Source organism: Pelobates fuscus, chromosome 2 (assembly GCF_036172605.1).
Source record: "Pelobates fuscus isolate aPelFus1 chromosome 2, aPelFus1.pri, whole genome shotgun sequence".
Classification (NCBI taxonomy): Eukaryota; Metazoa; Chordata; class Amphibia; order Anura; family Pelobatidae; genus Pelobates; species Pelobates fuscus.
The window spans coordinates 199298222-199325834 of NC_086318.1; the positions used below are offsets into that span (position 1 = coordinate 199298222).

At 42.2% G+C, this 27613-nt stretch overlaps 1 protein-coding gene across 1 annotated transcript in view; it reads left to right on the plus strand.

Annotated features, from left to right (window-relative positions):
* The window catches only part of MTHFD1L (methylenetetrahydrofolate dehydrogenase (NADP+ dependent) 1 like), a 180002-nt gene that overhangs the window by 53924 nt on the left and 98465 nt on the right, over positions 1-27613 (plus strand). The window contains exons 18-20 of the mRNA XM_063443094.1: positions 6346-6486; positions 12256-12324; positions 15445-15556. Of these exons, the coding sequence (XP_063299164.1) occupies positions 6346-6486; positions 12256-12324; positions 15445-15556 (322 nt within the window). The remainder of the gene's footprint in view (positions 1-6345; positions 6487-12255; positions 12325-15444; positions 15557-27613) is intronic.

The following is a 27613-nucleotide window of genomic DNA, read 5'->3' on the forward strand; positions in this document are numbered from 1 at the left end:
ATTGATTTGTATCAGATGTACTTCTATTCATCTGCCAGCATCCTTTTATGTCCATAGCAGGCATTTTGAACATTCTCAAGTATACACAAATATAACATATCTATTATACATACAAAATCTAGAAACCTTAAAGTTACATACAAGCCAACTGCAAAGGCTGGACTGGGACATATATTAAAAAGTTTACATAAGCAATTTAAAAGAGAGGCATAGGATCCATTTAATTTTTAACAACCTAGATAACATGCCAGTCTAAAAATTAAATACCCAAATTGTTAGGGTAAAACGTACTGTTAAGATACACCATGCTACACCAAATGTTGTCCTAAATTACAATCTGAGATTGGTAACTGATAAATGTTGAGCAACAATGGCCGAAAGCCAGAAAGTGTTATTGATCAAATAAGTCTAAATTTCTTAAATATTTTTTCTGCCTGTAAAATCGCCCAAGTCCAAAAGCATTTTTGTCTCCAACCCGGACCTAAACCATAATTTCATAGTGCATTTTGGAATGTCAAGCCTAATGGGTAAATAAAGCAAAGTTAAAGGGGCACTTGAAGTTCATGTGGAGGAAGCAGGAAAATTATGCAAGCAATAAGATCTGAGTGACATTGACCAGGGCCAAAATAATTGTGTATAGATGACTGTCAGAGCATTTCCAAAACGGCAAGTCTTGTGTTCCCAATATACAGTGGTTGGTATATACCAAAAGTGGTGCAAGGAAGCTCATTGATGCACATGGGGAGTGAAGGCTAGCTCATTTGGTCCTATTACACAGAAGAGCTACTTTAGCTCAAATTGCTGAAAAACTTAATGCTGGCCATGATCGAAAGGTGTCAGGACACTCTGTGCATAACCATTTGCTGTGTAACTACAGACCAGTCAGAGTACCCATGATGACCATGTCCACCGTCGAAAGCACCTTCAATGGCGACTTGAGCATCAGAACTGGATCATGGAGCAATAGATGAAGGTTACTTGGACTGCTGAATCTCTTTTTCTTTTAGATAAGGTGGATGGCCAGGTGCATGTGTATTGTTTACCTATTGTCTTGGTGCCAGATACCGAAGGCCACATTCAGAGGTCTTAAGGAGCTCATACCTCGGCATGTGTATGTTTGTGTGGAGCACTGGCCTCAGTCTGTATGGATTTCCATACAAAATAACAAGTAAAGTAAAACTTCGTTTTAGCAATGAACAGAAGACCTTGCTATTCCCTAAAAATGTAGGTTGTGAGTACCACAGAGCTTTAGCAAATTCATACCAGTTATGAAAACAGGAGGGTCCATTCAAGCCAGAATTATTACGTACCGTTTGACCAACAGATGTGTCCAAACACAGCCACAGTTTGTCATGTAGAGCAGTGCTCCCCAACCTTTTTATCGCCGCGGACCGGTAAACGTTTGATAATTTTTCCATGGCCCGCTTGTTTTGATTTAATAATTTTAATCTAATTGTATTTAAACATGCCTTCAAAATAAAATACAGCTACACCAAAAAATGAATATAAAGTGATTTATTTTATTTAACTCACTAGAATGCCAAATCAATGAGAACCCTGAGCTTGTTTCTTTGCAACGAGACGGTTCCATCTGGGGGTAATAATAGGAGACAATGACACCCGAAGTGTGTTGCTTATGTCCAGTTTATTCCGCTGTTTTGTTTTGGTTGCCGTCACTGCAGAAAACCCCGCTTCACACAGATAGGTTGTCGGAAATGGCAATAGGGATTTAAGTGCTGTGGTGGCAATCTCAGGGTATTCCGCCATGACTTTAATCCAGAACACCGGCAGAGTTGTTGTCTCGAACGTAGTTTTAAGGCCACCGTCATTTGCAATCTCCAGCAGTTGTTCTTCTTCTTGCATAGACATGCTAGACTCGCCTGATTTGTTGGCAAATGGGCCGCGGATCCATTCCTTACCAGTTCGTGGGTCTTTTGTGGTTGGGAAGTAGCGCTCAAACTCTTTTAAAAGCAAAGACAGGTGATCGTGCACCAACTGGCAGAATGAATGTTCAAGCTCCGTCTCGCCTAAAATCCCCGCTAATGTCTGAAACATGTCCAAAATGCCTCTGTTCACGCGCCGTCCCCACAACTCCAGTTTGCCTTTAAATGTAGCTACTTTGTCTGACAACTTGAAAACAGTTGTCATTTTCCCCTGAAGGCCCAGATTGAGTTCATGGAGCAGGTTGAATATGTCACACAGGTAAGCCAGTTTTGCGACCCATACCTTGTCACTGAAATGTGCTGCCAGCGGTGACTTCTTTTCTGAGCGAAATCTTTGCAATGGCTCTCGTAATTCAAATACTCTGGTTAGCGATTTTCCTCTGGATAACCATCTTATTTCTATGTATAAGAGAAGGCATCTGTACTCTGCATCCATCTCCTCACAAAGCTGCTCAAACAGGCGCGAGTTAAGTGCATGTGCTTTGATGTGGTTAATAACTTTAACAACATCCATCAATACGCTGTTAAATTCCGGTGACATTTTTCGGCTTGCCAGCATTTCCCTGTGAATGAGACCCATGCGTAGATTCACTCTCAGGTGCAACCTCCTTAATCCGAGCAGTTAAACCAGACAGTCGTCCGGTCATGGCAGCAGCTCCGTCTTTGCATATGCTGACACAAAAGGACCATTTCAGTTTTCCTGATATATAACCATCCAGTGACTTGAACAGTTCTGCTCCTGTGGTGTTGGTTGGCAAAGATAGTGCACATAACAAATCCTCATGCACATCCTCCGTATATAGATATCGCACATAAACAAGTAGTAGTGCCTTGTTGTCGATATCTGTAGATTTGTCAACTTGGAGTGCATACCACGGTGATGTATTAATCCTCTCCAACAATTGTGCTTCAATGTCTTTGGCTATTTCCTCAATGCACCTAGTCATAGTGCTAGCTGACAAAGGCACATGTGCTACCTTTTCCACAGCAGCCTCTCCTAGAAGTTCACGGCAAATGTCTTTAGTGGAGGGCAAGATCAATTCTTCACCGATAGTAAATGGCTTTTTAGCCTTAGCAATGCGGTTAGCCACCAAATATGATGCTCTCAGTGCATTCTCCTTTATTGATGTGGTGGCCCTCGATAATTTTTTCTGTGCTTCGTGCTCCCGTTTTTTTCTTTCAAAATACTCCAGGGGCTTGTCTTTTATGCCAGGGTGCTTGGCGGTCATGTGGCGAAGCAGTTTTGAAGGTTTCATTGCCTCATTAGAGAGCTTCTCGCCGCAAACTATGCAGAGCGGTTTTGGTGCGTGGGAATCACCTGTCCCGATAAATCCATATTTCAAATAGGACTCATGGTATTGTCTGTTAAAAGTTGCATGTTTCTGCTCCTGCCTTCTCCCCAGTATGGTGCTCCAGTGTGTGGCGGAGGGGGATGGGGGGAGGCAGAGAAGAGAGCGGTGACTGACAGTCACTGCTCCTTGCTGGGAGCTCACTGAGAACTGAATGATTTGTGGTCATGTGATCACTCGGACTTAGAGCCAGCGGCGGATAGCTGAAGCATTGGACCGATGCTGCAGCATGGGTTGAGTATGCATGTTTGTTCTTTTGTGAGCCACAAACTTCTCCTTTTAATGCTGAGCATGTATTATACTTTGTGACTTGAAACATTACCCCCTAAGCACACAGGGAAGCCACCGTATTTCTTATTAGCAAGACCTAGCATAACGTGACCCCAGGCCGGGTGCCTGAGCAAACCCTGTACGAAGTATAGCAGGCTGTATGATGCAAGAACCACTAGGTAGGGGACATGAAATACACACTGTGATTCCCTTCATCCACCACTGTCACCCACTTCCTCTGTGCACTTACCTCACGGCAGCTTCTCTTCAGTCCCCACGTCTCCGACCTCGAGTCCTCAGTCCTCCCGCGGCGCCTCCTCCTCGGCCAATGGCGTGGGGTTTGCCTTTCGGCCAATTAGGAAGTGGGAGGACCCGCTCCCTGATTGGCCAGGAGGAGGATCAGTGTAACAATAGCTAATTTTAATTCGCTATTGACACACAATGGAAATTAAAGTTCCTCGGACGGCCCAGTACCGTTTGATCCACGGAATGGTACCGGTCCGTGGCCCGGGGGTTGGGGAACACTGATGTAGAGGAGTATGACATATACACACCATACTGTTAAATTAAAATTAAGTTTCTCATCCCTCCTGGGTGGTATGTTCCTCATTCTCAGGTCCTCTACGAGAGGCCTAGGAGTCTAAGGGTTCTGCTCAGTATCTTAGCTGTTCCTAGCACTGCACTCTTCTGGGCGGCTGTCTCAGATGTCCCACCTGGAATCTGTTGAAGCCATTTCCCCAACTTGGGAGTCACAACCCCAAGTGCTACTATAACAACTATGGATAGAGAGATAGAGATAGATATATAGTATACCAAGTATCATAAGTGTTTATTTTTATTTAAGCCTAAAAGTACAACTGAATCATAAATTCTTACAATTTGAATACTTCGAGGTGACATTATTGCCATATGATGCACAGTATTTGGTCGTAATGTCCTACTCCTTTACATAAAATGTGGCTGTTTGGTCAGCATGGCATGCAATGTAAATTATAAAATATATTGCAATATGTTTAAGCACAACGGTTGGTCAACTTGTATGTGATAATTTTGGCTTGAATGGAGCCTCCTGTTTTCATAACTGTAGTCTGTGGTACTCACAAGCTACATTTTCAGGGAAGAGCAATGTCTTCTGTTCATTGCTAAAAACAAATTATACTTGTTGTTTTGTACAGAAATCCAATTGTGAACAGCCTTCCACTCACACAGTAGTTTCTGCATAGAAACCCTGGCTGCCCACCAAATACTTAATGGATCATAGTATGTTCCACAATTGACGCAAGTAGCATACTGATCTTTTGATGGAACCAAATTAAATTTGCAGCATAGTGACTCAATCTATTATCAGCCATTCCATGCTCCTGCTTCAATCTACTTGCATATCCTCTATATGCAGAGCAGAGATTGGAGCTGATGGAAGGGCCAAACAGTGAAGAATATTTGGGTTTATACAGTGCGCTCCTCGGGGTTAACTTTGAGATTTAAAGTAAACACAGCACTCCAAGTGGAATATTCAAAGAGAAACTGCATTACATAGGATAGAAATTACCCTTTTAATTGCATGGGATGTCCCTTCACTGGCTTAAATGTGTAAATATATTTTGTAACTTAGAATATGTCCATTTCATATGACGGGTAAAAAATAACAGACCGAAAAGCATCCTGCATTTTCCTGATCTGTGTGCATTTCATATGCAGTTGCACATAGCACTGACTAGCAAGAGATATGGGTTTATTCACTTACTGCTGTAATGGAGGGTAAAATAGCCACGCTGTGACCATGCATTCCAGCCATCCTGATTCTAGCAGGCCATTACTGATTTTTGGTCCCATCCTGACTTTGTTCCCTGGTGTCCAGCTTTTGGAGATACCAGGAAACTGTTCCCAAAAATTGTAGTGCAAGGGCATCATTAAATTAAATGCAGAGAGCTTGCCTGCTTGATTGGCAGGTAGCCTGGTATGTCACCATAACCTGCCAGTAATTTGCATGGACCCACCTCCTTTTAAAGCTTGTCCACCCCCTTTGGGAAGAATCCAGTGATACAATCCTGCTAATGGCCTTCCCCCTTCCCACCGGTGTCCTATCTCTCTGGACACTAATGTTGGGGGTATGCTGTGACTTTTAAAATACATTTTGCAATTCAGTGTTTAGTGAATATTTGCCATTAATGGAATCCATCAATTAATGTATGTTAATAGTGTAGAGGAACTGTTGAAGTTATGTCTCCCTCTATTTCCTGCTGTAAATGAACACATCATGTGACCATGTGCCATGTTTCATGACGACAAACCGTGTTTGGCATCTGTGAGTGCCTGTAATAAAGAGATGGAAGTAGCAACTGTCCTTAACATTTTGTACTTTCCTTTACAACCATGCTATGCTGTTGCCTGATGTCTGTAAGTACATCAAAATAGCTGTGGACCTTTGATCCTCCTTGATATTTTTGAAGCCTATATAGCAATACGAAGGATCATGGAAAAGACTACACATGTCATTGATTCATATTTTTTTTGAAGTGTAATTTTGCTTTAGGGCTGTGCTCATTCATCCTTTGCGTTGAGTGCAGGTGGATGCATTAAACCTGCTACTCCAATGAACGCTACATCTGTGCTCATGTGATGATGTCCTGAATGCATGCAGTGTTAAGGTTTTTTTATACACAGAGTTCACAGCATGTGCTCTCTTTAATAACATTGTAACTATGACATGAATGCTTTTGATGTCAGTTTTTTTTAATGACTAAGCCTGTGAGATGCATAAAGCTCTTCTTTCTTTTGCCTAGGCCCAGTTTGACATTGCTGTTGCAAGTGAAATTATGGCTATCCTTGCTCTAACAAACGGCCTGCAGGACATGAAAGAGAGACTGGGAAGGATGGTTGTAGCCAGTGACAAGAAAGGTCAGCCGGTGACTGCTGAGGACCTGGTATGTTTTATTTGGATAAAATAATAATAAAAAAAACACTATGCCCTCAGTGAATACTAGTCTAGCAACCTACTGTTCTATCCTACCATTACCTTTTGTGCTGCTTCCTCTAGCATGTAGGCTCCCAATCCCCTCCGTTTCTGTACTTTCAACTCGTTTGTTGGCAAATATGTATGTTAGTCCACCTATTGTACATTGCTACAGAATTTGTTTGCGCTTTATAAATAATCATTCGAATACGCTGACCTACCTAATTGTGACTTTAAAAAAAAATGTTTTTTTATTTAAATCTGTTTCTCTTTGCATATATTGCCTTTTCTTCCATTATTCTGAAAAAGGAAATAGCCTTTTAATTTAGAAAAATGTGTGTTTTCAATGAACCTTTGAAACCACAAGTGTGTTGTTGTTGTTGTTTTTTTGTGTTTTTTTTTTTTTGTGTGTGTGTGGTGTTTATTTTAACTAAAGAGTGATTTGACAAACAATTTGGAAAATGAATTAAAAAATGGCAGTTAAGATTTCTTATTTAATGTGCCTACTACTCCCAACCCCAAAAAGCAATTTTGTTTTAAATTTTGCAAGCTGATTGACAACTCACTATTTAGTGAATAAACCTTGAGATTTAAGCAGAAACAAATCAAACCCTTAAAGGAACACTGTAGGCATGTTGACTTAATCTAAATATTTTCATCCTTCTCTTATTTTTCAAATAATTTTCTTTATTCTTTGTAAAGGCTTTGAAGAATTGCTTTAAGCCACACCCCCAAACCAGTAGATCCTGAGAGCCGGGAATGTAACTTCCCTGCTCTCATACTCAATCATACTCTGACGTCCGCACGCATAACTGACGTTCGGTATCATTTTACCGCCTAATGTGCGCTCCCACGATATCAGAAATTCGTCAGAAAGACGAATGAATAGAAACCGAATGTCTGTGTTCGTTTATTACAAGGAGAGAGCTGCCGGTTCGCAGCTCCCTCCTTGTAATATGTAAAAATAGGAGCGGCAGGGAGCTGTGCTCCCCGCCACTTCCTAACCCCCAACATGTCCTCACTCACTCTATGGGGGTCAATATGACCCCAATATTGGCATAAGCGAGATTAAAATCTCCCGAATGCTCTGCTCGCTATGCTGCGAGTAGGGGCATATCTACTAAACAGTGAGCACTGTGGTGAAGCCCCCAATAATCTATTAACTAGCGTGGGAGACAGTGTCCCCGCGAGTGGGGTCCCTAAATGACAATGGTGGGGGAACTATTGCCCACCCCCCCAGCCCCCACCCATGTGCGGCAGGTGGGGGCCCAAAATTACAATGGGGGAACCTATTGTGGTGGCCGGGGGGAAAGGGACAATAGGCCCCCCCAGTGTAATTTTGGGCCCCCCACCCGCCACACATGGGTGGGAGCCGGGGGGGCGGGACAATAGGCACCCGTTTGAACAATCTAAATATGGAGGCCTTTACAGCAGTGAGACAATCTCTGATTCAGCTCACTGCTCGTGAATGCGCAAATGGAGCGCATGCGCAATAGAGCGTTCAGTTTTTTTCATAGGGAATCATTGAATACAATGATTCCCTATGAGTGCAATTTGATTGGCGCGTATGGTCCACAATGCTAGTGATTGGACCCGGATAAGAAGCTAGTGATTGGACCCGAACGATTAGTAACTGATGACGCGAAAGGGGGTGGGGCGTAATGCTGCGAGGTCAACTAAACAACTGTAAGAAAACCAGGTAAATACCCGGTAGTAATAATAATTAATTGTAATGGTGTTTGGTGCTTTACAGTATATAAATGTATATAAAATACATCAGAAATATAACATACTGGAAGGTAATACAGTGTTACTTTAACAAATTTTAACCACCCTCCTCTGCAGAATAAACAAAAAGCAGAGCAGTTGTGTGTGTGTCGGGGGGGGGGGGGGGGGATTGTTCTCTTAATCAAGTGTTACTGGGTCAGTGACGTGAATTCTTCTATGCCTTGTTACCCATGTGGTTTAAATTTTAGAAACATATTTCGTAAAAAGCTTGTTGAACCTGGGTGAGGAAGCACATTAATAGTATAAAAGTCACTGATGTTAGAAAGCAGTAATCTAGCAGAGAACTACATGATCAGGGAACACATTTAGCTATAAATATAGCAGCAAGCACTGTACACGTCTTTCCCCGAAAATAAGACCATGTCTTTTATTCATTTTTTCCTCAGAAAAACTCTCACTAGGGCTTATTTTTCCTTCTAAATAAGACCCCCACCCCCCTCCAAAAATATGTGCTAGAAAGCAGGTCTATGTTCGGGGGAATTCCCCGGAACATTGACCAGTTCACTAGGACATGGAATCCTGCAAATCTATGTTTGGGGAAACTTCCACGGACATAGATTAGTTTACTTGCAAATTGATTTATGCGTATATATTGTAGCAGACCACGGGTAACCACAGTTACCTCTGCTAATTCCTTCTTTCAGCCGATCAGGAACCCTTTTAACAAGCAGGCATCCATTCCCCCCTTCCCCCCCCCCCCCTGTACCTGGATGACCCACAGTTCTGGGAATACAATACAAACTGACCTCTTTATATCGTCTCACACAAGGTTTTACATTCACAAACCCCTACATGGGGTCTCCAACACAAAACAGGGGTTTCCATCCCAAGAAGCTGATGGGGGATGGAAGAGGGACAACGTCCTGCTGTGACAGGAAGGGGAGGGGAAGAGGCACAAACAAACAATACATTTCACTTAACTATACTTAACTATGCCCCCCCTTTTGTTGACCCACAGCTGCATATACAGACACATGTAAAACAGTCCACAGAGTGGCGCCACAAGCTTGTGGCCTGCGCCAAACAAATCAGGCCATCCATCACATATCTCCTCCCCATAAAAATACAGACCTTTGGCCAGACCCACGACTGGCCTGCAACAAGTCGGTTGGACCCCCTTTGAGTCTACAGTCAAAGTCCTTGGGGTCCTTGGGTGACTGGACAAGTGGGGAGGCACATGTGGGTGTGGTACTCAGTGACTAGGCTGCCCAGGCTCCGGTACACAGGGGCCTCTGAGCCGGCCAAAACCCGCACCCAAACAAATGTGCCCCCCGGCCATTCCATCACCTATGTTCTCGCCATTTTCCCAGTTGGCTGAGGATGATGGGTGTCGTTTGAGGCGTCCGTCGTGGCTTTACCTGTGCCTCGCTGGGAACGTGGCTGGCTTTCCTGGGAGGAGTGCCGACAGTGCTCTCCCCCTGGCGCTGCTTGGGATACTGGGAAGGGAGCGAGCAATACTCCATCTCCCCCTGGATCTCACTCCACTGCTGGGGGGAGAGACAGACTGTATCCGCTCCCACTAACCCACTCTGCCACTGGGGAAAGAGACAGACTGTCTCTTCTCCCAATAACATACTCTGCCGCTGAGGAACAAGATCGGATGTCTGTTCCCTGCACTTCGCACTGCTGCTAGGGAGGAAGGACGGGACGCTTCTCTCCCTGGGACACACTCTGCTGCTGGGGAGGAAGGACGGGACACTTCTCTGCCTGCATCTTTTTTGGGGGGGAAATTCCCTGAACATAGATTAGCGAACTAGGGACAAGGGCTTATTTTCGGGATAGGGTTTATATTACGAGCATCCCTCGAAAATAAGCTAGGGCTCTTTATCAGGGGATGTCTTGTTTTCAGGGAAACACGGTATAATTTTCTGCACAAATGAAACTGATGTGTAAACTTAGAGTGCATTCACAAGGGCTAGATTGTTGAATACATGCTGTGCCATCTTCATGCCAATAGCACTGATTATAGCAAGGGCCGCTAGTGCTTGCTGACGTCAAGAAAAATGGCAAAGCCAAGAACCTCATAGTCTCAAATTCCACACACTCAAAGAAAGTAATAAATCCTACTTCCTTGAAATTAGGATCAAGTGCTGCTTTAATAAATGCTTCTCATATTTTGCTTCTTGCAACATAATAGGAAAAAAATAACATCTTTGAAAATATGTAACTGAAATCAAGAGACTTCGAGCTTTAAATGCAGCACAGGAAACTCTATCTCTTTTACAGCATACTTTTTTAATAACTTGCCAAATTCCTTTTCTCTAATAAACATTGAATATGTGGTTCCAGAGGGAGCTGCATTTGTTCAAACCAGATTTGATTGGCAGGTGCCACCTTCATGTATCAATTAGGCTAATGGAATCTGACATAATTTATTGGTTTGACGATCATTTGATATATAACCTGAATCTGCAGCTGCTTGTTTAATAAATGTGGCTCTGGTTACATTTACATGATTTCCTTTCTGTCTAATGCTAACAAAATAAGCATGTGTACTTCGTAAAAAGGCCTGAGTAGTTTTTTTTTTATATCTTAAAGGGACATTCTAAGCACCATTTTTTTGAAGTGGTTATGGGGCTTTTAACCCAATCGCCCCTGTGCATTGCTCTGCATTAAACCATTTTCAATCTGGTTTTAATACTGAAGGTCTCTAGGCACCCATGGTCCCGCTTTTGCTGGAGGTTCGGCTAATATGGAGTGTAACACTGTGCTTGGTTTTGCAAAGGAGATCTCCCTTTCATTCTGCAGTCACACTGTTACAGTGGGCTCATATATCAGCAGAGGGAATCCGCTGAGGTGGGATTATGGGATGTTTAACCCCTTAAGAACCAAACTTCTGGAATCATGACATGTCATGTGTCCTTAAGGGGTTAAGGAGCAGGATTAGGGGTTGGATTATGAGTGGTGTCATTATAATTGAGAACAGTAGCAGAATGCAAATATGGTGTGTTTGCAGTAGTGGACACACATGGTCTGTTAATTTCCCCCAAATTACGTGAAAAAAACACAAATTTAGTATTTTGACCTAGGTTCATTATAAAACGATTACATGAAAAGTATCTAAATGCATTTAATTGCATAGCCTGGGTGATGTACTTTATACAAATATATACATTTATGTAACCTATTTAATTGTTTGTTGAAGTATTGTTTTGTCCAATGTGAAAGGGTGTTTTGTTTTTTTTTGCCCTGTTTTACAATCTTGTTGCTACACTTTAGCAACCAGCCACAACTAGTTACCATACCGTGGCTGTTACACAACCGTTTGTTTCACAAGTAGCGTCTGTGTTACTGGCTCTAGTTTGTAACACGCTGACCAGCTCTTAGGACCCTCATGACACAATGTTAACAAGGCATCTGCCAGGGTGCTTGGGTGGGGCGTGCCATATTTTTTGCCACCCAATGCAAATGCCTTGGTGGCCTTGCGGAAAATTCAGCTTTGATTGTAGCTATAATTTATATATTAAACATAAAATGTAAAATATATATATATATATATTATTGAGAATGCTAGGCATTCCACTGAAAATTTTTCTGTTCCGTTTGCAAACTTGTACAGTTCTCCCTATGGGGTTTGTGAAGTGCTGTAACCCATTAAGGATGACAGGTAAGGTAGTATTACATTATCACAGTATGTAAGCATTGGGTGAATTTTCTCTTTGGATGCTTTGAATGTTTTGATCAGCTGGTATGCACTTGGTTTAGAATGAAAAACTCCAGTGTTTGAGATATGCATTCGAGATTCCTGAATCAGAGCCAACCTCTCACTGTAAATTCATGTCAGACACTTACAATCAAATCATCCCACACACAACTTGACATTTTGTGTTTTTAATAACTGTGTGTATATTGTAGTTATTTGCAAATTGTAATTTATCCCGAGTGCACATTTATCCTAATTCAGTTAAATTTTGACCTGTTAATCATTCTATATTCGTTGCTATATTTCTAGGGTATAACTGGTGCTTTGGCTGTATTGATGAAGGATGCCATTAAACCAAACTTAATGCAGACCTTGGAGGTAAGTTCAGTTATTTTCATTTATATACAAATACACTCTATTTTGTCTCTAACTTCTGATAGAATGGGCCCTAACAAAGAATAATAAAAAAAAAAACAAGTTAAATACTTATTATACCTACTTACTCTAGCTGTGTTTTTATTTATCTACTTTATTTTGTCATTTGGGGTTTTTTTTCTTGCCACCACCAGATTTAAGATTTTGGAGTGTCTTCAATCTGCTCTTGAAGGATTGCTTAGACTAAAGATGGAGGCTGTGCGAGTCCCTTGTTTACTGCTGAAGCAGCCAATGACAATTTTCTCCATCCCTCCTTTTATTTATTGTAGACAACTGTGTGCATTCCACTCTCCCTTTCTCTGAATTGGTGTACACACCAGAGATGGTTCGAACGAACTTCGAAAGACTTAGTTGGACTCGATGGCTTACCAGTCCATTCAGCAGCCCCCATTCTTTGAATAAATGGGAATTTTCTTTTATTAGGAGAATATATTATAATGCCACCATATCATTCCTGCATAGTGGCATTTCTGGTGAAGGTGGGGGCTATATAGAATTTGGCATTCAATCACTGGCTATATGAACATCATAGCAGGGTTAATTAATTTTAGGCATAACTGGTAGCATTCTATTGGCCAGGTTCTAAAAGAGGAGTTGGTATAAGAGGCTTTCTGTGATCCACTGTTGGTTTTTATGTTAAATTACCCATAATGTGTACAAGTGGTAAGACACCGTTCTATCCATTGGCTTCCAGCTTAGATATGAGGTTTTTCATGCTTTGCAAATGGAAATAGCCATTCACCAGGCGTTTGCAGCTTTAATAGGCACGCTTGGTGATGCACATTGTGTAACATTGCTGACCGTGCGGTGGATGGCAAGTGGTCCACAATCCAATTCTTCTTGGTTTAAGTTGGGTTCTGTGTAGCTCTGCTGTATTTGTTTTTCTTTACTTATTATCCCTGTGATGTCACCAAGCTAGGTGTTCTGGTCTGAAATCTTAAAATGTGTCCTTGAATACTGCTCAGGGAACATATTGTAATATTTGGCTACACTAAATCAAGGTTTAGGGAGTTTAAGTTCATTGTCACATTGTCAAGGAATGTTGTTGTTTTTTTTTTTGTTTTTTTTCTTTTGGTAGTCAGTTTCATGAACTCCCCCACCCCCCTCAATGTTGTTTAGTTCATACAACACTGTAAGTTGGTTAGTCACTGCAAATTAAAGTAAGTAGACTCATGTGTGCTCAGTTGTCATGGATCCAGAATATTTAAAGACTGTTACATCTGTATACATCTTTTGTTAATGCATAACAAATTGTTATGTTGCTCTCCTAGCTCTGTCATTCTCAAAGGATCACCGTTTTTGTTGTGTTTTTCTTTTAAACCTACTGACACATTGATGATGTCTCACTTGACAGATTCCCTGGATCCTTGAACTTGATACACAATCCATTTCCTCTCTTCCTGCTTTTGTTTTGCTTTTTTTTGTGTTTGGAATCCAAGCAAGCAAAGACAGAGATTCTACCATGGGAAATTTGAGGCATCTCAATCTTGCTGCTGCTTATTGGAAGGCTAGCATGTGTTTTCACAGATGTTGGGTGCTCTTCAGCAAGTGTAGCTTAACAGTGATTAGCTTTGTTTGAGGAACATTTGTTAAGATGACTTTGTAGATTATAAGTGGACAAGATGTTTTATGAAAGAATATTGGTAGTAATGTAGCATTCATATTCGGTATCTTAAGAACACACTTGATGAGCTTGTGGGGAATTAGTGATTCCCTAAAGTAATGTATGTGTGTGAAAGGAAAAGGATGTTCAGTTCTGTTGATGTTGTCAGTTTTCCTTTCATCCTAAAGTCTCATGTAAGGCTTTCTGCGTGTGTTTTTTTCCGTTTAATAGATACAGCTTTCTTGAGTGTTTAATGATTGCAAAGACGCCAGAGTAATACATATCGCTCTAACCAAACATAAAACATTCAGTTCTAGTCTGCCTATAATCCAGTCTATCGGAATGTGTCCTCAGAGATATCCCTACGCACATACGAGTTGGAAAGGGAATCTAACCTACAGCTTTCTCTTGAACTTAGAAACGACCAAGTCAGGGCTAGTCTGACCCCATAATAATAATATTCCCACTAGCAATGCAAAGCTAGCATTATAAATGGACTGTGCTGGTGGGGGTGGAAACATTTCATCACATTCAATTACACTTTTTATTGAACCAGCACGGAGTTGTAGACTCCTGGAAAACTGTACAGAGAGAAAGGGTCCCCACCATTCAAGAAGGACCTGCCAAGATTCTGACCTTGTGATCTTGGTCAAGCCTTGACAAACACTGCAAGGTCAAATGTTTCCAGTCTTTTATTTTTATTTTTTTTATTTTTATTTTTATTATTTGTATGGGATAAAGGTCAGCTTTCATTAAAATGTGTAATTGCAGCAGTTTTTCCACTGTATTTCTGTAAACTGTTGGTTGATTAATTTCAAGCAGGGGTGTGGAAATCTAAAAAAAAAAAATCTACTCCTCAAAGTGTCTAAAGTTGCAGTTCAATCTACTTGTTCTGATGACCACAATAATTTAATTAAGATTTAATTTGAGAAAATTCAGAATGGAGTGTCCACACCCCACTACCCCTCCCCCATTGTTTCTCCCACTGTCCTGCCCACATTGTGTTTGTGGCAACTGTGTGTGTGTCTGGTGTTTGCCACCAAACATCACACCCTAGGCATGCACATTACGCATGCACATTACACACAATCCAAATTGCCACACACAACCAGCACTGTATGTCTCCCCATTTCCCCCAGCATAGATACTGCATATATAAACTATATTGAAAAATAATGGCTTTTAAAGAGTTTGTTAAATTATAACAAACAGTTTGGCCAAAGGAGTTGATTTTATTATTTGCATGGTAAAAATAAACTGTGCCACCCAACAGCGAAAAATGTTTAAACAATCCATCCTAAAGGATTTTATATTTTTACAATTAATCTTGGCAATGTTGTACTCACTGGATTAAGCCATATTAAATTAGCAAAACAAATTTATTCTATTCTATTTCCTTGTGTGAATCTTTTAATGTAAAAGTAAATTCTTCTAACTGGAAACCAATACAATCTTTGCAGGGAACTCCAGTGTTTGTCCATGCTGGACCCTTTGCCAATATTGCACATGGTAGCTCTTCTGTTTTGGCAGACAAGATTGCATTGAAACTAGTTGGAGAAAATGGATTTGTTGGTAAGTTGGTTGATTTAAAAAAAAAAAACTAACTAAACTGAAATGCATGTGTTTTCATTTGTGCATACCCAGGCTTCAGGGTAATCTAACAGCACTGCCTATGCAAAATTCCAGATATAGAAATACAGTACAGCTGCTGATGAAATACCAATTTAAGACAGATCAGAAGAGCCACTGGTTTGTCTAATATAACTGCAGACATAATTTGTTCCCCAGTTCTAATTCAGAGTAAGAATTTAATTCTTACTGCATGCGCCACACACCCAAAAACATGCAAGGGCAAAATAATATGTACTTGGTAAGATCTGACTCATTCAGTGGAGTGTCTGTATTATTCCACATGGAATTTATCATAAAATGGTAATTTATATTAACATTTTTTTAATGCCGGGAAAGGCTTAACATTCTTTATGAGGGACTGTATGACCACCTTTGAGCACAGTGGGCTTCAAAGGTTTTGATATGGACTAGCATGACATGATAGAGATGTAAAGGAAAACAAAACAGAGTAAAGCCAGGGTGGGCTGTAGATCCTGATATTTTTGGAAGAGTGGAAAGGCCCCTTTTTGTTTTAAAATGTGAAGTTCAGAGATAAAACAAACATCTTTAAGACAGGGCAACACATGTTGTAATGTTAGCCCACCCCATCCTTCATAGCACTTGGGGGTCCAGTCTTTCATTTCATCAAATCAATGTGCTTCATATTGCCCATTCTCCTGCTATGTTCCATAATATAAACATCCTGTCATCTGAGCAAGCCCATCCCCAGAGCTTTATATTTTTCATCAGGTAGATAAACATAAAGATGACTTCCTCCCCTTATCCTAAATAGAGGATTTGTCCGTTTTTAGTATACTTTCTGTTTTTATTAGTTTAAACAGGTTGGTTTTGGAGGTTAATCATTCAAAGACCCAAGTGCAATGATGTAGAAAACTGTCCTTTTTTGGATGCATTCCTTTTTCTGTCTGGACACAATGTTTAGACTTTGCCATTGTTAACAGAACACCCTTTGGTTCCTCACCGTCTGCAGTAAATACAGTAATGTTTGCTTTTTCTACTTTTCTAAGTAATGCTCTTAACAGGACTGAGGGACTTTTCAGTGACAGGTGTTAAGCATTTTTTTTTTTTAAATAGGCTGTTTCTAAACATGTTCATTTATGTAAAATACATAAAAAGGAATTTAAGCATAATTTCTATTAAAGATACAGTATAGAAGAAAAAAACACATTCCAACCATACCATGCATTTTTGGTGTACTTCTGTAACTTTCGTAGAACCAATAGATCCTTGTGTGTATGTGTGTATATATATATATATATATTTATTTATTTATCACTTCTGAACATATATTGCTGACCACACAACAGCCTTTTTTTATTTTGACTGGATATGATTAGAAGACTTAAGACAGCACAACAAACATTAAAAAGAAATAAATATATATTTGTCTAAATATGCCTAGGGATTTGGGATAGTGCACATGTAACTCTTTTCTCTGTGTGAGCGCAGGACTTATTTTGTGTATTTCTGTTTACTTTTGTATCACACAGCCATGTTACAATGCTGCCACTCAGCCAATGTGTTCCCTATTAAGGGTTAATAACAGGGCTGGTGCAAGCACTTTTGGGTACACAGGCAAAGAGGCAATTTGGTGCCCCCCCACCCCTCTCCCCCAAAAAAGCATCTTAAACTGTATGCCTGTCTTTTTTCCCCTTTCTCCAGCCTCTCTGCATTTCCTTCTCCCCTCCCCCCTCCCGAGGCCCCTCTGTGTCTCTTTCATACCGAGCCCCTCTGTATGATTTTCTCCATCCCCAGGTGCTTCTATGTGTCTTTCATCCCCAGCCCCTGTGTGTCTTTCTCCCCACTCATGTCCCTCGGTGGGTCTTTCTCCCCACTCATGTCCCTCGGTGGGTCTTTCTCCCCACTCATGTCCCTCGGTGGGTCTTTCTCCCCACTCATGTCCCTCGGTGGGTCTTTCTCCCCACTCATGTCCCTCGGTGGGTCTTTCTCCCCACTCATGTCCCTCGGTGGGTCTTTCTCCCCACTCATGTCCCTCGGTGGGTCTTTCTCCCCACTCATGTCCCTCGGTGGGTCTTTCTCCCCACTCATGTCCCTCGGTGGGTCTTTCTCCCCACTCATGTCCCTCGGTGGGTCTTTCTCCCCACTCATGTCCCTCGGTGGGTCTTTCTCCCCACTCATGTCCCTCGGTGGGTCTTTCTCCCCACTCATGTCCCTCGGTGGGTCTTTCTCCCCACTCATGTCCCTCGGTGGGTCTTTCTCCCCACTCATGTCCCTCGGTGGGTCTTTCTCCCCACTCATGTCCCTCGGTGGGTCTTTCTCCCCACTCATGTCCCTCGGTGGGTCTTTCTCCCCACTCATGTCCCTCGGTGGGTCTTTCTCCCCACTCATGTCCCTCGGTGGGTCTTTCTCCCCACTCATGTCCCTCGGTGGGTCTTTCTCCCCACTCATGTCCCTCGGTGGGTCTTTCTCCCCACTCATGTCCCTCGGTGGGTCTTTCTCCCCACTCATGTCCCTCGGTGGGTCTTTCTCCCCACTCATGTCCCTCGGTGGGTCTTTCTCCCCACTCATGTCCCTCGGTGGGTCTTTCTCCCCACTCATGTCCCTCGGTGGGTCTTTCTCCCCACTCATGTCCCTCGGTGGGTCTTTCTCCCCACTCATGTCCCTCGGTGGGTCTTTCTCCCCACTCATGTCCCTCGGTGGGTCTTTCTCCCCACTCATGTCCCTCGGTGGGTCTTTCTCCCCACTCATGTCCCTCGGTGGGTCTTTCTCCCCACTCATGTCCCTCGGTGGGTCTTTCTCCCCACTCATGTCCCTCGGTGGGTCTTTCTCCCCACTCATGTCCCTCGGTGGGTCTTTCTCCCCACTCATGTCCCTCGGTGGGTCTTTCTCCCCACTCATGTCCCTCGGTGGGTCTTTCTCCCCACTCATGTCCCTCGGTGGGTCTTTCTCCCCACTCATGTCCCTCGGTGGGTCTTTCTCCCCACTCATGTCCCTCGGTGGGTCTTTCTCCCCACTCATGTCCCTCGGTGGGTCTTTCTCCCCACCCATGTCCCTCGGTGGGTCTTTCTCCCCACCCATGTCCCTCGGTGGGTCTTTCTCCCCACCCATGTCCCTCGGTGGGTCTTTCTCCCCACCCATGTCCCTTGTCCCTTAGTGGTCTCCTCTCCATGTTCCTTAGTGTTTATCTCCCCTCCTTTCGTTGGTCTGCCTCCATGCCTCACTGTGTAGCATGACCGAGCTGAGCGCACCGCAGTACAGGAGCTTCTGTTTCCTGTACCTGGTCTGACAGAAATTCTTCTCTCAGTGAGCACTTTCTATCAAACCAGCCGGGTACAGGAATCAGAACTTCCTGTACCGCGGTCTGCTCTGCTCAGCCATGCTGCACTGAGTGACTGGCAGGAGATAGTGCTGTGTGCTTCCTTTTTGCCGGTCACACAAATCTTGCACCCCTAGGTGGCCGCCTTACCGACCTGCCAGCCTGTGCCGCCTTATGGACTTGCCGGCCCTGGTTAATAAGTATGTAGGGGTTTAGAAAAATACCTCTGTCTAATTGGAGATTTTTTTTGTTTGCCTGAAGCTGAAGGAAGCAAGGTGAATTGTTAGTGTTAGGTGGGCTTACACCTAATGACCATTGGAGTGAAACAAAAAACATCCATTTGTCTAAATATGCAGAGGGATTTGGGATACTTAGAATGCACCAAAACTTTTCTAAATGGAAGCTGTACATCTGAAACCCCTCACAAGTTCTGTCACTGACATTTCAATTCAAACCACCCCTTTCCTGTTAGAAAGTATATCTCAAGGTTTTATGTACTTTTGAGTATTGCTATCATGAATCATAAGGAAATGAGCTCTTAATGGGTATTATTTTACTTAAAATGTCTATATTAGCATTATTCAGACTGTTCTCTAATAATGGCTGAACATGTGGAATTTATTTGCTGGGTATGAATGTTTTTTTTTTTTTTTTATCTTGAGCTGAGTAAGGTCCAGCTTAGATTGCGTTACATACAATAAAGGGGTCACTTGAAGTTCAAAGCACAGAGCATCTTTTAGCATCAAATTGGGGAAGCCAATATGTATATATTGTCAGTCCTTGCTGCTTCCAGGGAGTATTTTGATGGCTTTGTTTTTTAATATAATTTAGCAATTTTAATACATTGTGACCAAGAAAACACAGAAGAGACCATGGAACTAACTTTAGGACAGGATAAAAAAAAATCAGATAAGTGGTTTGTTGAAAAGGTGGTTGAGATGTAATTAAAAGGTAAGACAACAGCTGTACTTCATTTTAATATGGATTGGGAAACATGGCTGGGCTTACCAATTTCCTCAATGCATCCCCCCAGACCCCACCCACTGTAGCCTCCATCCACCACTCACTGTAGTCATTCTGTCCCCACTGGGTAATGCAGAGGTTACATACTTCCTTGTAGTCATACCCGCCATGCAATCTGTTAGAGCTCTGATTGTCTGAGAGTGTCGATTGACTGTTTTTAGCCAATCACAGCTGCCTATTGCTGCTGAGGCTAATACTTCATTTGCCAAAGCAGCACAGTGGGGGTGGGCTGCTGGGAACTCTTGTTTAGCAATAAAACATAAAGATTAATGCTGAATGAAAGGAAAGCATCAGGGGACACAGGGAGAGCTGGCGGGGGGGGAGGGGGGGCTAATGGGACACAGGGAGAGCTGGCGGGGGGTCTAATGGGACACAGGGAGAGCTGGCGGGGGGGAACTAATGGGACACAGGGAGAGCTGGCGGGGGGGAACTAATGGGACACAGGGAGAGCTGGCGGGGGGAACTAATGGGACACAGGGAGAGCTGGCGGGGGAGACTAATGGGACACAGGGAGAGCTGGCGGGGGGGACTAATGGGACACAGGGAGAGCTGGCGGGGGGGACTAATGGGACACAGGGAGAGCTGGCGGGGGGGACTAATGGGACACAGGGAGAGCTGGCGGGGGGGACTAATGGGACACAGGGAGAGCTGGCGGGGGGGACTAATGGGACACAGGGAGAGCTGGCGGGGGGGACTAATGGGACACAGGGAGAGCTGGCGGGGGGGACTAATGGGACACGGAGAGCTGGCGGGGGGGACTAATGGGACACAGGGAGAGCTGGCGGGGGGGACTAATGGGACACAGGGAGAGCTGGCGGGGGGGACTAATGGGACACAGGGAGAGCTGGCGGGGGGGACTAATGGGACACAGGGAGAGCTGGCGGGGGGGACTAATGGGACACAGGGAGAGCTGGCGGGGGGGACTAATGGGACACAGGGAGAGCTGGCGGGGGGGACTAATGGGACACAGGGAGAGCTGGCGGGGGGACTAATGGGACACAGGGAGAGCTGGCGGGGGGGACTAATGGGACACAGGGAGGGCTTGGGGGGGCTATATATACGGGGAGGGCTGGGGGCTAATGGGACTCGTGAGGGGCTACTGAGACACATGCAAGACTGGAGAGGGTGGAATGGGACACATGGAGGAATGTGGGGTAATGAAACAGGAGACACACACAGAGGAGCTGAGTAAGACGAACAGACACACGGTGGGGCTGGGAAATGGGAGAATGAGACACACAGAGGAGCTGTTGGGAAAGATACACATAGAGGTACTGGGGCCTGGGAAAGACACTCACAGAAGGGCTGGGAAAAGGGAGAAAGAGACACATGAAAAGGACTTGGGGGAGAAAGGCACACACAAAATGCATCTTCACTTGTGTCTCCTGCTCTCCCTGTAACTCGGAGTCGACCGGTGAGAGAAAGACGTCCTATTAAAACAGTCATGTCCAAAGTCAGGCCCGCGGGCCATTTGCGGCCTGCATTTCAGTTTAATGCGGCCTCACAGTTAATTTGGTAAATCTATCTGTTGTGGTCCCAGTGAATCCCTGAGCGCTGCTCAGGACCCCTGGGATCTCTGGATCTTTGGATCTTTGAACGCCGCGGCGCTCGGGGATTTACTGGGGACCAAGAGATCGCAAGAACACGGACGTTCAGTGACCACTTGGAATTTGCGGGATTTGGTGCGTGCAATCGCGGGACAGGATAAGAGAATGGACAGGATAAAGAGAATGGACAGGATAAAGAGAATGGACAGGATAAAGAGAATGGACAGGATAAAGAGAATGGACAGGATAAAGAGAATGGACAGGATAAAGAGAATGGACAGGATAAAGAGAATGGACAGGATAAAGAGATGAAATGAAAAGTATGCCGTTTGCTATAAACTTTGCATAAAATAGTTAATTTGCGTTCAATTTCAATGGTTCAAAGAATGTCAGGCAAAATGGTTGGCCCTCACGCAAGTTGACTTCATCATATCTGGCCCTCTTTGAAAAAAAGTTTGAACACCCCTGTTTTAATGGACACTATAGTCACCGGAACTACTACAGGTTCATGTAGTGGTTCTGGTGTATATAGCCTGTCCCTCTAGGTGGAGCACTGTAAATGCTGCCTTTTCAGAGAAAAGGCAGTGTCTACATTGCTGCCTAGGCACATCTCCAGTGACAGTCACTCAGACAGCCACTAGATATGCTTCCTAGTCCAGTGCTGCACACTCTGCATGGAGGTGCTGATCGCTTCCCATAGAGATGCATTGATGCAACGCATGTCTGTGAGTTGCTGATTGGTGCGGTGAAGCTCAGCGTTTTGCACACATGCGCATCGCGCAATAGCCCCCCAACGCTTTCCTATGGGAATTAAATTGGCATTGACGGAAATTTATATACTTGTCAGCCAAAGTGGAGAGTACACTCTTATTACTTAAAAAAAATAAATAAAAATAACATAATTTTTACAAATATTTTTTACTGCTGTGCAATAGCATACATTCACCATTTTGGTCCCATTACCAAACTTTCCTTAATATGTCAAGGTAGTTGTACTGAAACATTGATTATATGCAAATGCATGTCTGCTTACATCAAATCCGCTCTTTTGTTTATTTTGAAGCCCTATGAGTGCTTTCTTTCACGTTTGAGTGATAGTTGTCAGTTTTTTTTGTTTTTTTCACTTCCATATATGCACACTATGCTGGCGCGATGCATTATGGGGCTGGTATAGAAGTTTTTTTTTTTTCCAGGGCTGCTTTTCATTCCCAGTCCAGCCCTACAAATGACTTGCATAGCTTCTTATTCTATCTAAAATGTATATTGAGATCTTAGACCATGTTTTATTTTGAGCAGTCAGATGATGAAGAGATGTTTTGGTTGAACAGAATGGTACTTTCTAGGACATAAACCAGAAATCTGGCTACAAAGGTTGATGTCACAGCCAGATATTTGTTTTTAAGAAAGTTGAAAGCAAAGGGTCATCTGGAATTTCTCAAAATTAAACATCGGGTTATAGATGGCCAAATACCCAATGTAAAGAAGTCTAGATACATATGCATGGCATGTTTGGAATTTTATATTTATTTATATCCAGATTATAATGCATAATTAGAAAAGAGGCTCCTGCATTCTCACAGTATAATAAAATAGAATATGTTCCTCACTGCCTTGTTTTGCTTTTGCTGTACCTTTTCCAGCCTACACAAGCCTCATAACTGTCACTTGTCTCCATTCCTTTCTCTATCTCCCCCTCCCCAACTTTTGTTTTCTCACTCCCAATCAATTTTTCATGCCAACTGTCCCTCTCCATCCAGGGTTATCCTCGTTTATTCTGATCTCACTCTCAATGCTGCGTAGTATGTTTTGTTCTACGGTTTGCTCTACATGGTATTTCAAGTCTTCTTTTGCGCTCCATCAGTCCTTTCTACATTAAAGGACACTATAGTCACCTGAACAACTTTAGCTTAATGAAGCAGTTTTGGTGTATAGAACATATTGCAGAAATTGCAGGGGAATGATCTATACACTAAAACTGCTTTATTTAGCTAAAGTAATTTAGGTGACTATAGTGTTCCTTTAAGGAGGATTTAGGATTTTACACACATTAAAGTTAATGTTCTGTAGCATCATATAAAATCACCCTGTCCTGTCCACCACCCATTTGTGTAGCGTGATCTGCAACTCCAGATGATTCCTGTGTCCTGATCTCCACTAGTTTCTTCTTATTTTATGTTTCTATTGGAAAGTTGTTGTGTAATACATAGCCAGCCTGCTTGGTACACTGTGCCACTGTATATTTCTGCAGTCACTCTCTTGGTACACTGTGTACCATGAGAACTAGGAGGTGGAGCAGCAGCTGGCTGGTAAAAATTGTGCCATCCAAAAATGTAATAAAATACAATCGTTTCTCATATCATCTATGACATTTTTGAGAAAGTAAAACCCATATTAAAGTGTTCACACGTTTATAACTTATTGGAGGTGTTCCCATACTTCTATTTAGTCGGTTTATAGAAATCCCATAGTTTTTCACATGTATTTTTTTTTCTTTTTTGCAGTGTAAATGTGCCATATGAACTGATGGCTGCTGGAATAATGTTTTTCTGGCTGCTGGAATAATGTTTTTCTTTTCAACCAGATTAGTTATTTCAAAGTCAGTGTTTTTTTAGCTTTATGGCAAACCTTGTAATGCTTCTAAATTAACAATAAAGCATTGATGGATGCAAATCTTCCAATGGATTTTGATTTAAAACACGAAGTATCCATTCAGATAAAGTACCAAACATACCGGCATTCGATCTTCAGTACGGCTACACCTAAAAGCCATATTGCCAGTCCTCCGAACACCTCCACTTGCCTTTTATACAGTGGATAAAAAAGTCCACACAACCTTATGAAAATTTAGGGTTTTAATGGGCACCGCATATTCATTACTTGTAAAACATGCATATCTTTGACTTCATGATTGTAAAATAATAAAGCTGCATGAACATTATGCCCTCAAAAAAAAAAAATAAAAAAAAAAAAATAAAAACACCAATGTAGGTTTTTGAAATGTCAAGACAAATGTAAATGTAGACTCTTTCCATCATATCTATAAACAAAAATAAAACCCAACTTTAAAATAAAAAATCAATAGAAAACTACAACACCCTGATTGCATATGTCTGCACATACTGTATCTATGTTCACAGTCAACCAGTCACATTCTAGATCACTCCTGTAGGTGTGATACACCTACCATGAACAGGGATTCTGAATAAAGTCGGCATTTGCTGAAGGATTTGTTTGAGTGTTTGGGGTTGTCATGTGGCTGCCAAAGAAATTGTGAGAGAAAAGAACAATGAAGGCACTGGATGTACCATGGAGCCTTGTCAAAACCATCATCCATAAATGGAAACAAAAATGGCATCACAGCGACATTGCAAAGATCAGTCTGACCCTTCAAGACTGATGGTAGCCTCCTTGATAGGTTTTCTCCTTTACCTCCCAAGAGGCAGGAGCAATACTAAATGAGATACATGAATTTTTACAGATACTGGTTACTCCTTGCATGTTACCACCATGTCTTGTATACAAAGAATGTGTTGGCTTTGGTGTATTGTGGCAATATAGAAGCTCTTTCTTACACAAAAGGAACATCAAAGCCTCCTAAATTATACCAAAAGGTTAATTTAGCCACCCCAAACCATGTGTAAAAGTGTGCTATGGTCTGACAAGACAAAGGTAGAACATTTTTGGCCTCTACTGTTAAAGATATGATGTGCGAGAAGCCAATAAAACTGTTAATGCAAGGAACACCAAATCAACTTTGGAGCTTGGTGGTGGACGTATCATGTTTTGGGGCTGCTTCTTCTTTTCTGCTGGGTCTATTTTCAAGATGAATTGGGCTTTTATATATATTTTTAAAAATCTTTATTTATTTTTGTTGTGCACAGGTTAACAAAACCTCTTACGATGCCACTACAGCATATGTAAGATCAGTAATTTATAGATATGACATTGAAGTAGCGGCACATTTTTAAGGTGTAGGTAATATATACAAGCGTAGTTGGCTATGTCAGAGGATTATCAACATTAAACCTGAAAACTAACCGGCTATACTAGCTGACCGGCTTAGATGCAATTATATGATTTAAAGAATGGACTAAAGCTCAGCATGTATTTTCCGCCGCATTGACCGTTTAGGTTGTCTAGTGGGGGCGTATATGTTTAAGGCATAACTACCCTGTCTATTAAGTAGATCTATCCAAGTCCGAGCATAGACAAACCGTAAAAGATTTTAGATTTAAGGAAGCTTAACAGGTCTAATAATGTTAGTACCCCTGGGTGCCCCTGGTGTTGGGAGATATTTATAGACTATAGCTGGTCCTTACTAGCTCTGAGGAGATGACAGTTTGGTATGAGAGTCCATGGCTGCAGATAACCGTTCTTCTGTGCCGAGTTTTAATCTGATGCCTGTGGATGGAACTCTAACTGCACTGGTGTGCAGCATGCTGCTGGATTGCGGTGGGAGTCGGCTGCTGCTATGCGGTGTCTCTCCAGGCTGTGCCTCCCTGCTGACCTCCGGCTCTCCTCTCGTACTGCTGCAGGCTTCTCTGGGACGATACTATTCGGCGGCTATTTGAAGGAACTTGAACTCCTTTTGCGAAGTAGAGTGGGATAAACTTCGTCTGTTGTGTGCAAAGTTAGAGACTTGTTCACAAAGACTTACTGCTTTAATACATTCAAAAGGTGCTTCCACAAAGTAATAATGGGTTTGACGTGCAGGCTTATGCAATCAGCGTGTTAGTTTTGTTTTTATTTATTTAAAATGTTTCTAACAACATCTGTAATCTGATCTCCGAACAAAATCCAGAGAAAAAACCCAAAATATATAGTTAAGTCTGACATTTCCATTATTTCTGTCTTAACATTTAAAAAATCAGCAATTTAGTAAAGTATGGTGTCTTCTTATATCCGCTGTAAGTGGAATGCAGTGCAGTGTCAACACCACTGTTACCTCGATTTACCTGTCCTATTTATCATTATATTTGCCAATAGTAATCTATTAAGTCACATAAAGGGCATTTTGAGTGTTTCTCAGCATCTCAACACAGCATGAATGCATAGCGTAGACAAAACACATTTAGAGTGTAGAATTCCCCATAAAATGACATTGACAGTGGAATCTGCCCGTCTGTTATATTCTCTCATCCTATCAAGGGAGAATGGTAACTACACTAAAGGCTAACAGATGTTGCATATTTTGTTGCTTAGCTTTTTGCTTTTTATTTTTTTGGAGCCATGTTTGTTTTATAAAAAAAAATCAGCAGCCTGACCTATAAATGTGATTGTGGGTAGTAGTAGTAGTAGTAGTAAATATGATTACTATTAGTGAGTTTCCTTATTTATTTATTATGTTTTTAATCATTGCTTTTTTTTTGTTTTTTTGCTCAATATTTACTTGGTGTTCCTGTTATTTTTGGAAAAATGGATTTGACACATTATTAAAGGAACACTATAGTCTCCTAAACAACTTTAGCTTAATGAAGCAGTTTTAGTGTATAGATCAGTGGTAGTCAACCTTTTTCTACCTACCGCCCACTAATGCATCTTTTTGGTTGAAAACATTTCCTTACCGCCCACCAGTTTTCGCGCAAATGCGCAATATTTTTTAGAAAAGAGGGTGTTTTAAAAAAAAAATAAAATGTACGTACATTTATCTTTTTATTTGTACTTAATGCAGGTTTATAAGGTTTTTAACTTTATAAAGTTTAATGAGAAAACAATAAAGTAAATTAAAATTACCTTTTACTTGTGATTTAATGAGATCCTTGAGGTTGATGCTGCGAGACTAAATATTTGATATCTGGTTCGATTTTCGTAAGGAACAAACGAAGGTCTCTTTCAGTGATATTCAGACGACTTCTCTGTTTGCGCATATGATTTCTCATTTGTGCGTCAGCTCATCTCCTCTCCCTCCTCAATTCCCCTCCCCACCTTTTTTTCCCTTTTTTCTATTTTTTAACCTTCCTTATAGCAATGCCCAGTAGGAAGGCTGAGCTAGGTAGCCCACTTACTATAGTCCACTATAACAGACAGGCACACATACAGGACACACATACAGGACACACATACAGGACACACATACAGGACACACAAAGACATAGACAGGCACACATACATACAAACACACACACACACACATGCAGACACACACGACAC